Source organism: Lontra canadensis, unplaced genomic scaffold (genome assembly GCF_010015895.1).
Source record: "Lontra canadensis isolate GAN:19392208 unplaced genomic scaffold, GSC_riverotter_1.0 scaffold9, whole genome shotgun sequence".
NCBI classification, from domain to species: domain Eukaryota; kingdom Metazoa; phylum Chordata; class Mammalia; order Carnivora; family Mustelidae; genus Lontra; species Lontra canadensis.
The window spans coordinates 29,029,803-29,045,723 of record NW_022631003.1 but is presented as its reverse complement, the minus strand read 5'-3'; the positions used below and the strand labels follow the sequence as shown (position 1 = coordinate 29,045,723).

Genomic DNA, 15,921 nt, shown 5'->3' with positions numbered 1-15,921 from the left:
TGGGGAGCCTGCTTCTCCCTCTCCCTCTGCCTCTCTTTCTCAGTCTCTCATGAATAAATACATAAAATCCTATAAAACAACAAACAAATAAAAAACCAAAAACCTATACACAAATGTTCATGGGAGCTTTATCTGGAATACCCCAAAACTGGAAACAACCCAGATGTTCTTCAACAGATGAACAGTTAAACTTTTATGAATGGTTAAACATCCATATTGTGGACTCCTACTCAGCAGTAAAAAGGAATGAACTACTGATATATGGAACAATATGAATAAATCTCCAGGGTATTAGGCTGAGTGAAAAAAAGTTAATCCCTGATGTTTACAAAACTGTGTAATTCCATGTATATTACATTCTTGAAATGACAAAATTACAGAAACAGAACAACTTCCTGGATACCAGAGGTCTGGTGGGGAGGAGGAAATGCATATTGCTATAAAAGGGCAACGTATCACCTGTGGTGATAGGAGTGTCCTTATTTCAACTGTCTCATGTCAATACTCTGCAAGATGTTTCCAAGGGTGAAAAAAGGGTAAAAAGTACATTGGTCTGTCTGTATTTCAGAATGGGAATTTATGATTATCTCAATATTAAAAATGTTTAAGATAATTTAATAAGCAAAATAAGGAAAAAATAATACTGAAGCCAGGTCTCTACTTCTGAGACTGATAAATTGGTCCAAATTGCAACCTGGTCTATGGTTTGGTTTTGTTTTTTTTTAAGCAACCCAGGGGATTGTAATGCAAAGCCGAGGTGAAGCAGCACTGTTCTAGAGGCTCTCACTGACTCACTTACAAAAGCACAGAAAGCAAAGGGTGAGCTGAGACCAGACTGGAGTTTGCAGGATGGATCCACTGAAGGGAAGTGAGGCTATTGGCAGGGGAAGAGCCGAAGAAATCAGAAACAGAGGAGAGAGCTGGAAGAAAGCAGGAGCCGTAGGAATCCTTGGAAAGACACAAGTGTGAAAGTGGGGACTGACCACAGGCCTTAGTTCTACTCCCCATCCCCAAATTTACTTTCTCATTGAAAGTGCATCCTGCTAAGTAGGTAGGAGGGCTACTGTTACTCCCTTTCTACCGATGATCAGCTGAGGTGCAGAGAAGTTACATAACCAGCCCAAGATGACCATCATGTGGCCACTATGAGACAAAGCCAAGAAGAACAATTCCTCACTACGTGTTCACATCAGCTGTGGTTTAAATAAACATTAAAAAAGAATAAGATTTTACTGAGCCATAAAGGTACAGACAGTTGAACATCAGATGGGTCAAACTGCTGTTTTAAGCATTTGGGTAAACCTCACCTAAAAGTGGGTCTCAGAATAAATTAGGACAAGGTGAAAAACATATATTTTTTGAAATCTTCTCTAGACCTCCATCAATTAAAGGCTTTTAAGTTAAACTTTGGGCAGGTGCTTCAGCTTTGAGGGAAAGCTGGAAAGAAAGTTTGGAAATCATGACTTTCAGAAGTACATACGGCACTTCTAAGGAAGATGGAAGAGAAAAACCACATGGCAAAGCTTCAAAATACGGAGCGGAGTTATTCCTACTGACTGAGTTCAACAGGTTTGTCCAGCTGCAGCAAGGAGAGATCATCAAGATCATCGGTGGGAGGGAAGGGCGCAAAGCCAGGGTGAGTGTAGACAGCTTTCACTGATACCAGATTGCCATTTCTGGTGTTTGAGAGGTAACTTCTTCCTATTACCAGGCCATCTGTGACAGTACTTGTCATAAGAAAAAGGAATGGGGGACATAGATACCACTTTTAATGAGGTCATACTTTTTCAAAATCACTAAAAATACATTCTCTAACATTTCCCATCTATGTTAAAATCTTTGTTATCTGGAATTCTTAGAAAATGGGGGTTTCTTATTAATTGGATCCTTGAGAAAAATTAAGATATCTACTCTCTTGCCTTCATAACATCAAACAAAAAAATGATTTAGTATTTCTTAACAAGATTCATGATGCCTCAGGGTAATGATTCTATGTATTATTACAATCATAATTTTGCACATTATACGACATATAATGGTCATTGAAACGTATTCTGGAAGTTATAGATACTCTACTCCCTAACACAATGTTTCTCAAAGAAATGTCTAGGAACCACATGCATTAAATCTGGCAGTGCCTTAAAAATGCAGAATCCCAGGGCGCCTGGGTGGCTCAGTGGGTTAAAGCTTCTGCCTTCAGCTCAGGTCATGGTGCCAGGGTCCTGGGATTGAGGCCTGCATTGGGATCTCTTCTGAGCGGGGAGCCTGCTTCCCCCTCTCCCTGCCTGCCTCTCTGCCTACTTGTGATCTCTGTCAAATAAATAAAAATCTTTTAAAAATTAAAAAATGCAGAATCCCAGATGTAACTCATTAACTCAAAATTCAGAATTAAGCTTCTAAGATTTCTTGGCAAACTCTCCAGGTAATATTCTACACACCAAAGTCTGAAAACTGCCTTAATAAGGAGAATTTCTTGTGATTACTCTATATCAAAGGAGTTGGGGAATGGTAGAGAAAAGGAATTTTTGATTCGTTGAAGGTTCCTGCCCACTACGTTATGGGAGTAGAGGCTTTTATTAGAAAGCTGAGTTCAGAAGTACTGAAACACTGTATCTACTCATTTAAATATGGGCCATCACTATACTTCTGGGAGGCCAGTATGAAAAACACCAACCTGAGACGACTTCTCTAAGGAAGGGGTTTTCAGATATCACCATACCACACCGAGACCAAGATTCAGACATAGTTTTTTAAAATGTTTCTTTTAAAGGACATTCTTTAAAATTAAAAAAATTCTAAAATTTAAAGAAGAGGGGACTGCTGTTACTCATTAAGTAAATTACACAAAGAACTAGAAGGCACCTTTTCAAACTAAAAGCTCTGTCAGTAGTGAACGTGTTAGAGAAGCACGACATGCCTTGGTCTGACCACGTTCATTCCTTCACACGGTGGAGACTGTATGGGTAGGAGCTTGCTGCTGCTTGTGCTGCGGGGAGAGCAGGAGTACGCCCAGCGCCCAGCTCGGGCACCCAGCTCACCACACGGGCACATACCTAAAGATACAGGACGCCATGGTCAGGACCCACTGCCTGGCAATCAGATCACCTCCACAGAAATGTCCTTGGTGCTGCAGGCTGACCAGCCAGGGCCATGACCCTGCCGGTGCCACCCGGCCACCCACCATCCAGGGCTCCCCGCACTTAGCAGACAGCACCTGTGTGTTTCTCTCAGACCCTTGCATTAGAAACAGGTCCACAACAGAAATTTCACATGGTTCTTGGGTTGGCTGTTTGCCAGTATAGCTTTCTATGGTTATCTCTGAGGAAAGTAACAACAAAAGATTAGAAATACTTATCAAAGTCTGTTAAAATCTCAGAATGGAGAGGTTTATTTCTTTTACAGGTTCAAAACTAGGATTCTTGGCCAGAGAGATTTCTCTTTTCTTCCACTGCCTTTAAAAAGAACAAAAATCAATAAAGTTACCTGAGCATAAATATATACCTTTTTAGACAAATCAGAATAGAAATTAATATAAAAATTTTTGCACTTAATCATGAAATTACTGGGCACTGTTCCTTCTTTGGCATTATCTGTGTGACACATCTGTATAGAAGTGTATAACACATCTAGACATATCAAAAGACTTCATACTACATGTATTCCAAATACAATTTATATAGAAAGGAAAAATTTAATGAAAATTTCTAATAATATGTTTACTTCAATCTCAGATATAAAAAGAACTCCACCAAGGAATTAAAAATGAGAGACTTATTCAAGTATATCTTGAAATATGAAGAAAATTAAATAAGCTTCCTCATAGCCTACACTTTGGGAATTTTAAGCTATGTTCATTTTTTAAATGCTTTGCTTGAGAATTTTTGTACCAGAAATCTATTTACACAAAGTTTCTAGCAGAGTGGATTTGTTTGTTTATTCAATACTTATATCAAAATTCACTTCTACTTTCTCTTCAAATATCTATAAAACACGGATTCCCTCTTCTTTTCTTTCCCTCTTCTTTAATTTTCCTCAAAATTAGAACTATCCTAGATCATAGAAATAAAAAACCCCACAAAGGTATTTATTCAACATGTTTTCTGCATTAAGGTTTACTGCCTTACTGTGTGTTTTTACTGCATTTTAATCCATGTATATGGTAACTCTTAGACCTGTGGGCTGTTCATACACGTGCATGACAGCAACATTTTACTAGTATTCAATTTGTTTTTTCAACTTACTTCTAAAAAAACTAAACACTTAAAAGAAGAGATGAAGCAGCCTAAATATTTTTAACCATGTGAATGTAGGGTCAGTTTGGAGACGCAGAGATGGAAAGATAAGAGCAATGGAGACAGGGATGCCTGGGTGGCTCAGTCGGTTAGGCATCTGACTCTTGATTTCACCTTAGGTCATGATGTCAGGGTCCTGGGATTGAGCCCTACATCAGGCTTTGTGCTCAGCGGGAGTCTACTTGTGGATTCTCTCTCTTTCCCTTTCTCCCTCCCCACTGCTCGAACTCTCTAAAAATAAATAAATATAACTTTTTTTTTTTTAAAAAGGAGCTATGGAGACAGAAGAAGGGTCAGTAGTTGAGCACTCCTTACACAATTAAAAATCACACCTAAATGATGATGTGCTTCATTAGTCTTTGGCTAAAATCAAGGACTCTTCTAGAACTCATTCCTTCCCCCTATCTTACAAAAGACAAAGTGACATCAAAAAGAACTTTGCATTGGATGTTATTAGAATTCTTTCTAGAATTACACTCCAATCAAGAGAATCTCCTAATAACACACTGTTTTGGCTTTTTAATCTTAAACACAACCAATGAAATTCTGGCTTAAACAGATTGGATAAGTAGAAGGGTCATTACGTGCATTTCTATTTTATGCAGAGTAGTTAGTATATGTTCAGCTACAATATTCTTTTTTGGGAGGATTGTCTTTTGGGGGATTTGGGAGTTGTTATTTAGTAAAAGAGAGATGGTAACAGAGACATGGAAACACACTGGACTCTACCTTTGTTTCAGCCTCAATGTCCCCATTGGATTTTTTTTTTTAAATAGTAACTGCCTGATTTTTATGTTTATCATTATCTCTTAAGTAAAATAACACACACACAGACACACGCATGCACACACACCAATTAATGATTACCTCAAATGGCCCATCTAAACTACCAAGGTCTTACACTTTAAGGAATGGTTTGAAATGAAGTTATTCTGTTCTGAGTATTAAAGCAGGGTGACTCAGGGACCCTCAAACCAGTGTTTCACAGGTTCTACTTTGACATATATGGTATCTGCTTTAATAAATATTTTAAATTACTTACCATTGGTAGGCAGTTGGGTCCCCATATTACTTTTTTGTGAATGCTTCTGAATTATATCTCCCAAAATAAGTTTAAAACCTCTTTCTCCCACAGACTTATCAGTCTTAAAATTCATAGTCATGTAAGCACCACTGGATATCAAGACAAATTCTTCCATAGAGCCACATAAATGTGCAGCAATGTGAGATATATGTAGTAATTAAAATATTTCTCCTATATAGTAACATAGGTAAAAGAAGGCAAGGAGGGAACATCAAATTCCAACCTGTTAATATTGGCAAAGGAATGATTATCAATAATGTAAACTCAAGATTTGTGGAATGGAATCCATGATTTGACTGCAGTGATGGAAGGGTACAGATTTTAGATGATTGAAGGGAAAAGAGCAGGCCAGCATTTGCTATGAAATGCTAAACAACTCTATGGCAATCTGTGATCAGAAGGAAAAGAAAAGAGGCATGTTGGTCAAGGCAAATGTACAGAGAAACAAAAGTAACAGGACAGTGTTTTGAAGTTTGGGCCATACTGTCACCCTGCCCACAATTTCCTAGGTTGAAATCCTAAACCCAAATGTGATGGTATTAGGAGGTGGGGCCACTCGGAAGTGATTAAGTCACAGGAGGGAGCCCTCAGCAATGGCTCTAGAGCCCTTATGAAGGAGACCCAGAGAACTCTCTCACTCCTTTTTTGTCCTGTGAGGGCAGAGCAGAAAAGCCTATGAATCCAGAAGTGAGCTCTTACCAGACACCAAAACTTGGACTTCCCAGCCTCCAGAACTGTGAGAAAGAAATGCTAGCTGTTGAAGCCACCCTGTTTGTAGTATTTTTGTTATAGCGGCCAAAACTGGCTAAGACATGCAGGCTGCTCAAATGCAGACTAATAATGATCCTTTCTTCACTCAGAAATACAAGTTGTTCAAAGGGAGTCCTGACAGTAATAGGACATCTGCTGTAATTCACCTGTACATGCTGTAATTTCAATTCTCTCAGTGATACATTATTGATTTGTTTTAAAGGTAATGTTATCTCAACAATCAGATGAAAAATGATAGAGAATAGCAGAAGAGTGAACCTCTACATCCTTCTTACCGTTGCAGAATCTGTCTGGTGAACTCAATATGATGGGGAACTTCTGGGATGTACAACGTCAAGGAAAAGGACTCTGGGTAGAGTCAGCAAACATGCCAGAAGTTTTAAAATAATGTAAATGGGAATAGGTTACTGTTTAAAAAAAATTTTTTTTAAGATGTGGGAGTGAGGGAAGATGGATAGAAGTCAGAGAAAACAAAATAGAGGATTTCCAAAGTCCTACATTAGTGAAAGAGTGTAGCTTAATGTTTACAGGCACAGATTCTATAGCCAAACTGCTGGGTTCCACTAGCGCTGCTGTTTCTGCTATGTGGCTCTGGGCAATTCATTTTATCTGTCTCACTCTCTGCCTCAATTTTCTCATCTGTATAATGGATATAAATTATATTCAAATGGGATTTTATAAATTGGTATTTGTAGATTATTTAAGTGTTAAATTAAAAAAAAAACTTCAGCAAATTACTAGACAGTTTTTGAACACTTGGAGAAGGAATGAGTGGTCACAAGAAGCCGGCATGGGATCCTTAACATGCCACATTCAAGTAACCTAATTAATTTTTTTTGAAGAGCTAATTAGATGGTGGCTAAGGGGAAGGAGATAAACTTAATGAATCTTGTTTGCAGTGCAGCGCTTAATAAAGTATATTAGAATATCCTGTGAACAGATTTAAAATGTAAGTGGATAACTAAGTGGCAAGGAAGTTTCACAGCTGATTAAATAATCATACAGTTTTAAGCTGGAGGGAAGGTCTTAATGGTATGGAAATGTTTCTATCCTGGGTTCTGTCAAATACAGTATTTCTATTAAGAACTTAGAAATGCAGACAACACATTTACAAAATGTGTAGACTTAAAATGGGTGATTGGTTGAGAAGGGAGTAGTGCCAATATAGAATCTTAAGATCATTTACTTCAATCTTTCACCTAACACTGAGTTTGTTCTGAAATAACCCTGGGCATAGGATTACTCACCTTGAAAATATGTCATGGAACTTAAGAGTATTTTCTGTTTTTCAACAGTTCTAATTGCTAGACTGTTCTTCATGTTGAATCAAAAAATACCAGTGGAACAGCTGTTACATGGTCCATGTAGTACCCAAGAATGTAAGTGTTTGAATCACAGTGCATGGGTATGAAGGCCACTTTCTCTACTTATCAGTTACGTCCCTGGGAACAAGTTACTCAATCTTTTTGTGACTTGGTTTCTTTATATTTCAAATGAGAGGGGCACCTGGGTGGTTCAGTGGGTTAAGCATCTACTTTTGGCTCAGGACATGATCTCAGGGTCCTGGGATCAAGCCCTGCATCTGGCTCCCTGCTCAGTGGGAGCCTGGTTCGCTCCCCCTACCCCCACTGCCTGCCATTCCCTCTGCTTGTACTCTCTCTAATAAATAATTAAAATCTTTTTATTTTTTTTTTTTAAGATTTTATTTATTTATTTGACAGACAGAGATCACAAGTAGGCAGAGAGGCAGGCCGAGAGAGGGGGGGGGAAGCAGGCTCCCCGCTGAGCAGAGAGTCTGATGCGGGGCTCGATCCCAGGACCCTGAGATCATGACCTGAGCCGAAGGCAGATGCTTAACCCACTGAGCCAACCAGGCTCCCCTAAAATCTTTTTTAAAAATTAAAAATAAATAAGTAAAATGAGGATAAATGTAACCTACCTCTTACAGGATAGTTAAGAAAATTAAGAGAGTTATACATTCTTAGGACTGTGCCTGAATAAATGGTAAACACTCAATAACTATTAGATATCATTAGGCAGAACAAATTTCATATTTGGCCTGAGAGTCTCTGAGACTTTCATAAATATTTGAAAGGAAGAATTAGGATCCTTCCGTCTTCTCTTCAAGTAGATACTTCCAAGTGCTGAGCCCTGCGGCATTCTGGTCATTGCACTCTGTTTATGTCTTTGTTCCTCAGAACAAAGTTACTGCTTGACCAAGGTTAGTATTTAATAATCGGTAGGGCAGGATTCACAGCCAGCAGATTAGACAGTGACTGAAGATTTGCAAGGGAACGGGTTCCCTTTACCTGTAATTCTTTTTTTTAAAAAGATTTTATTTATTTATTTGACAGACAGAGATCACAAGTAAGCAGAGAGGCAGGCAGAGAAGTGGGGGGGGGGGAACCAGGCTCCCCGCTGAGCAGAGAACCCAATGCGGGGCTCTATCCCAGGACCCTGAGATCATGACCTGAGCCGAAGGCAGAGGCTTAACCCACTGAGCCACCCAGGCGCCCCCCTTTCCCTGTAATTCTTTACAGTCCCCTAAAATAGTGTCATTTGATACTTCTGAAATTTCAGTTGCAAACATCCTGCTTTCTAAATCACCATCTCCTATCTCTCCGACTTATTAGTGTTCCTCTACTATAATTACTTGGTCTCCCCATGACCTGCTAGTTGTCAATCCCATAAAAACTTTCTAAATCCAGCAGCCTCTAAGAAAATGAGAGATTGTGCTGCAAAGGGAAGCAGAGAAATGGGGCAATAGCTACATCTTTTGTTTTATTTTGTTTTAAATAATGGATAATACTAGAACATGTTTGAAACTGATGAGAGTGATAGTGGAGATCAAGGATGTCTGAGAGAGGATAACTAGAGGAAATTTGTGAGAAGCTGATAATCCTCAATTTTTAATCTCTAGCCCAAACTTTTCCTGTAACTCAAGAGTTCAACCTGTAGCTATCTACCACCAACTCAACCTGGATGTATCATAGCATTAAGAATTTAAAGTGAAAAAAAAAAAAAAGAATTTTAAGTGTCCCAAACAGATCTCTTCCCACAAATCTATTCCCCACTTCAGTATTTCCCATCTCTGTAGATGCTAACCTTTCACACCAGAGTCATCCTCGATTTGCATATTTAATCCCAGATGCAATCCACCCAGAAACCCTATTAGTTCTCTCTCCAGATCTGTTAACTTCACTTGCATTCCACTGGTGCCATCCTCTTATAAGGCAATATCTGTTGTTGAAAACAGTACTAACAGAACATTCGGCAAGTATGGAACATTCGGTATGAAAGCTGTCCACTCTGGGAGTCACTCACCATAGGCAGCAATCAAGCACCTAAATATGGCCAATACCACCTTTTACTTCATTTTAACTAATTTAAATTTAAATAACAACCTGGACTGGACAGTGCAGGCCTAGAATAATGCAAGAGCCTCCTGACTTCAGACATAATTCAGCCTGTCACCAAAAACTCACTCCGGACACAGCAGCTACAGCATCCTTCAAATTACTCCCTTGCCAAAGACCTTTTATGGCCTCCCATAGGATTGGAACAAAATTCAAACTCATTACCACAGCCTGAGCTGCACAGGGGCAGAGCCTCTTTCTCACCTCATTCCAGTGTGTCCTCGCTCAGTCTCCAATCACTCTGATCCCAACTCACCCAGCGTTTTCCACATTCAAGGCCATCTCTCACCTACGTTTTCATCAAATATTTATGAGTGTTGGGTAGTGTTTTACCAACACGTTGGACATACAGCAACAAATACGAGGCCAAGAAATTTTCATTCTGATGGAGGGAGAGAGATTATAGACAAATATATACTCGGTTAGGTCTTGATAAATGCCGAGAAGAAAAGATGGAAGAGACCTGTTTACGTCATGCGATATGGGCCCTAGATGCAACATTTGAATATACACCTGAATGAACTAAGGAAATGTACCCTTCCTCTGCAACTTGCTTCCTTCAGATTACTTCGGACAAGCAGCAATTGATTATTGTTACATAATATTATCATTTGTCTTATTTATTGTCTGTCTTTGCAAGAGAAGATGGCAGAGATAATTTCTAACTTGTTCACCTTTGTGTTTTCAGTGTGCCTAACCCATTATTGGTTAGGTAATGTTTGGTAATGAATGAATTCAACCTGTATATTTAATATAGTGCTTACTGGTTACTGATGTCTTATATTCATGGAGAAAATGAAAGAAGACCAGATGAACCTTAATTTTGGTAATTTATTTTCATTAAAATATTGCAAAAGCACTATAATGGAAACTATTTAGGTGTTATGGACTACTTCATTTACACATACACAAATAATTAAAAGCTAGTTAAAAACTGATGAATTCTATTTACATGAATAAAAAGATCTATTAAGAAAAGATAATGTGGGGCACGTGGCTGGCTCAGTGGGTTAAAGCCTTTGCCTTCGGCTCGGGTCACCGAGCTCCACATCAGGCTCTCTGCTCAGCGGGGAGCCTGCTTCCTCCTCTCTCTCTGCCTGCCTCTCTGCCTACTTGTGATCTCTGTCTGTCAAATAAATAAATAAAATCTTAAAAAAAAAAAAAGAAAGAAAAGATAATGTGCTTCCATATATGGGATAGCCCATTTCACTAGCTGGAAGATTAGCAATGAGAATCCAAGTTCTGTGGTTTAAAAATACTTATATAAATTGCATGTTTCATTGAAATGCATATAAATTTCATTGAAATGCATTATAAATGCATATAAAAATACATAAAATTGTATGAAATAAAATTATATAAACTATTGAACTAATGGTAGCTTCCTTTATAGAGATTTATATAAGCTGATTATAAAAATGAGATGAGCAGTCTTATTTATAATCATTTGACACTTCTGAATTAATTCATCAGAACTTTTTTTTTTTAATTTATTTATTTGACAGAGAGCTAGCACAAGTAGGCAGAGTGGCAGGCAGAGAGAGAAGGAGAAGCATCGGGCTCACCACTGAGCAGGGAGCCCAATGTGGGGCTCAATCCCAGGACCCTGAGATCATGACCTGAGCCAAAGGCAGAGGCCCAATCCACTGAGCCACCCAGGCACTCCAATTTATCGGAACTTTTAAAGAGGAATAGTGTTGCTAGATGGAAGAATACTAAAGAGTAAGAAAGAGAAAAGCAGTCCCTGACATTCAGAAATGGGTTTGGCACTCACAGCTAGATCATGTTGTTCTGCTGGACATAAACAAGCTCCCAGAACAGCAACATCAGACAGGACTCTGAATCTATGGTAATGTGAGACATAAACAAGGTCATGTGCAACCACCCAAACACCAAACATCGACCTCTCTTAGCCAAGATGAGGGCTTGCCACTTCTTTACCAAAAGCAGTTTTATCCTTATTTGAGCCAGGCCTCCCTGTGATTGAGATCCCAATCATAAAATTGCTCCATTTCCTAATAGCAACCAATCTAGAGCCAAGCCCACTTCCTTAGACCCTCTCCAAAATTACCTAACCAAAGCCCAAATCCTGTAATAAGCTCTAACATCCTCTCACTGATCCCAGTGTCTTTGGCTGAAGGGCACTAGAGGCAGGATTACAGGATCTGGTGCGCATATTAATCTTAAAGAACTAATAGCTTGAAATGTTGAATCTGCCCTCTTCCCCACAACACTCTAATTGCTTGAGTTCCTTCACAGGAACCAAATACCCTGGTAAGAAAAAGTTAAGTACCTTTAGAATTTCAAAGCAAATTGCTGAGCTTATTGGTGTTATATATCCTGTAATATCACAGGTGATGTCAAGGTCCTAGAAAAAGATTGTATCAAAACTCTCCTCTTCCTCTTTGGGATAGGTGGATTGTAAGGGCATCCTTGGAGCAGAACTTGTTGGAGACTGAAGAAGATGCAATACTGGATTACAAAATCGTTGGAAAAATCCCCTATGAGTCAGTCTCAGAACAGGATGTTGCCTGACGACTGTGTGACAGACCCATGTGGCCAATAAGTCCCTAAAAATTATTTAAACTAATTGGCTTTTTTTCTCCCTTTAAACTTACCCTGTGCCTAAAAAGGGCTACTTTTACAGTGAAGATGAAACCTGAGTGAACAGATTCCCAAAAGTTAACAGAAATGCAGTTCAGAAATTGAAACCTCTTAAAATACAAGACCTCCTGAGAAAAACAAAATTCGGGTGCCCCCTAATGGTAAAATGAGATAGGCAAAGTGGCTAAAATCAGGAAGAGTGAGAATTACAGGCGAGGATCCATGGAGCGTGGGTTCAGGCTCGTCCCATTGTGCTCAATACTGCTCTGGGATTCTGAGGAAGGAGGTCATGAAAAATCACTGACAACAAATCATACCTCTTCTAAAGCTCACGTAGGTCATATTTTCCACATATATGCACTGTATAAATGCTTACATAAATGCCACTTAATGTAGGCCATCTAAGAAAGATCATTTTACCAAGTAATCTTGATTGCTGATCTGGTCCATCATAAATACTGAAATAATCCCATTCATAGTTCCAAGATTCTTCTGTTGTAAAGTCTTTAATCCCCACCTTCATTTTATTTCCTGATTTGGAATGAAAACTCCCAGTGCAGTTCAGCATGTTGGGATATATGTTAGGATAATTGGGAGATATGATCTCAGTAGAACTAACTGGAATCAAATCCAATACTGGACATCCTTGAGGCAAAAAAGAGAAAAATTATTTAATACAATGATCAAGGAGCTGCGTTACTTTTTGTATCTAGTTTTAGTGTCTGCAACTAGGTCATTACAACCTAAGTGGTAGTGTACTTCTATTAATCTGTCACTCTTTCTTTGTATCCATAGTTCCTTATGTATACTGACACAGGATTTAAATGACTTTTGTTTTGAAAAACTGACCCCTCCTGAAGAAGACAGACTGAAGTTCTTTGACTTCATTTCACGAACTGAACTACTAAACCACCCAAGTCCACATTCCAATTTAGTTTTTTGCTTATATTTAAATTAATATATAATCTTAATGTTCATGATCATGAGAAATAGGTTTTATCATCTTCAGTCCATAGATGATAGTGACGTATCACTTTGATATTCAACACATATGTCCTAAGACTTTTAGGACTTCCCCTAATTTGAAAATGCCACAGTAATATTTCATTTCCCATACAGTGCTGAAAGAAAGAACTTCGACACCATAGAATGAGAGCAGAGAACAAGGTAAGCAGGTTAAGAAGAAGACCTGGGTCCTCATTAGACTGGATTCGTGAATAAATTAAGTGCTTCTCAAGCTCAGCCTCAGGGCAGATACAATTCAAGTTGCAAACATTTATCAGTTAGGGAAATTTGGATAGCTCTCAGACAGTTGAAAGACAGACATTAAGATTCATGGGCTAAGAGGCTAAACCAAGAAAGAGAATAGAAGAATTCAGTGACATTTTGGGCCTTCTCCAAAAGTCCTAGGTTCATCCAACCTAAAAGCAATGCCATTCAAAAATTGATTTACTTCATCAACAATTTTGTCACCTTAGTTTCACCATGCAATGGTCTAGAGAAGAACAAATATATATATATATAATCCAATATATATATATATAATCCAAAAGACAGAACATATATGGAAAGAATGGCAATGAATAGAATCAAGTAGCTACAGGGATCCCATTAACAAAACAGATGTGTTTCTCACCCATTAATTAAGTAAGGTGCTACCTGCTCACTCTCTACTCCCTAATGAGCCCCAGGTCTCCACTACCCCCAAAGTTTGACGTTAAGGAAATTAATACAAATACTCACTTTACTATAAAGTAACTAGAATCAGGCCACAAACACCTGAACATTTTTGACAGAAGTCAGATCACACTTCTTACTGCATAGTGCTTAGCAGCAAGGGCATTTTCCACTCTATTTTAATAATATCATATAACCAAAGTCAAGCCAGCTGGATTCCTTACCTCCATTATGGTCTTACCTTTATCATTAACTTTATTTTTTCCTCTTATGGAATCTAGAATAAGAGAATATTCAGTGTCAATATATCCAACTAAATACTTTATATTTCTTTATTTTTCTGATTATAAAAGTGATATATGCACCTTATAAAAAATTTCAAACTAAAGAGAGTTCAAAGAAGATAAAGTCTCCTATAGTCCCAGTCTGTAAAAAAACAATATTCATGTTTTAACATAAATTTGTCTAGGTCTTCTGTTATGCTAAGTACACATTTTTTAAAAATTGTATACCACTTTACACCATTAAAGCCTTTTCCCCCATTTAATTTATTGTGACTATTTTTCCATACTACCAGATATTTCATATAAATTATAGTGATTTTATATTTTTGATTCACATAGATACAATTTGTATTGATATATTTTTATTTGTAATTTCAAAAATATGAATGATGAGTCAGATTTTTATAAACCACATACATGGGCTATAAATTTTGCTGTCATTGTAAAAATGTCTGCACTAATGTTTTCCTGTGTTTATCTGAAGACAGAAATTGAATACATATAATAACAGTCTCCTGAGTTGAGTCCTGTTCATACATTGGATCTCAGCCAGCGGCATTCCCATAAGCAAATGGAAGCATTTATTACCTGCTCACTGGATATGGAGCTACCGCCTTACCCTCTTCTCCCCAGTCTGCCCCAGCTGAAATGTCATTTCCTTTATTCAAAGAATTATTCAAAGTAAATAGCTGTGTCCAGCTATTTACTGGACACAGTTGCAGGTTTTGGAGATAACAGCATTAAGTTTAAGATGCCTATCAGATATCCAAGGGGAGGGGGAAGCAATTGGTGATACAGAGCTGTAGGTTAAAAATAAAAAAGAAGTTGGGAGTTACCTGCATATTGACGGTAGTGAAAGCTAGGGACTGGGTAAGGTCACTAAGGAGTGAATACAGGTAAAGAAGAAATGAGAGTCAAGGCATTGATCCAGGGACACTTCTACCTTTAGTGGTAAAGAAACCAAAGAGCAGCCAGCCCAGAGACTCTGAAGGAGATCAGTGAAGTAAGAGGACTGCTAAGGAGAATGGTTTCCTGGAGGCCAAAACAAGTAGATTCTAAAAGGAAGGCAGGCTCATCAGTGCCAAAAGTTGTTAGGGCTGAGAAGGATCTCTTGGATCTAGACTTGGGGAAGTCATTGATAACTTTGGTAAGACCAATACCTATGGAATGGTAACAAAGAAAGGCCTACAGGAAAGGATCTAAGAAAAAAAATGAGGGCAAAAGAGGAGTAAAAATAAATCTCACGGGGTTCTGTGATAAGAGAACAAAGAAACTAAAGTTTTCCTACAATTCCATTGCCATCCTTTACCAAACTAAATAAGATCCCTCCGTTGTTTATTTTTACTGTACACCGTATTTTTCCTTCAAAACAGTAGGTTTTTTTTACTCTACATTTTTCTATATGATTTGATTATTGACTATCTCCACTAGACTATAAACTCTAGTAGGGCAGAGCTGTTACCAGACTAAATTAGATACTTTTAGTAGAAATCCCTCTCCAATTATATTCCAGTTAACATTTTTAATGAGTATAAATTGATTAATCTTAAGGGTGAAAGCAATTCTTATAACTGTTCAGAATTAAACCTAAACTGTAAATTTGCAGTTCTCAATTTTTTCATAATGCTATCAGTGTCTGTCCCCAAATCACAGGCAAAGCATGTTTTTCACCTAAATCATAGGCAAATAATAGGCAAAGCATGTTTTTCAATAATCTAGCTGCAACCAATATAAATGAACTATATATGAAACAGGTGAAAAATAATATATTAGTGCATTAAAGAAATTAATTT

General features: G+C 38.0%; 1 protein-coding gene across 1 annotated transcript in view; it reads right to left on the bottom strand.

Moving 5' to 3' along the window:
- The window catches only part of OVCH1 (ovochymase 1), an 84,301-nt gene that overhangs the window by 12,089 nt on the left and 56,291 nt on the right, over positions 1–15,921 (bottom strand). Inside the window, 2 exon segments of the mRNA XM_032854651.1 lie at positions 1,558–1,727; positions 3,054–3,318. Of these exon segments, the coding sequence (XP_032710542.1) occupies positions 1,558–1,727; positions 3,054–3,318 (435 nt within the window).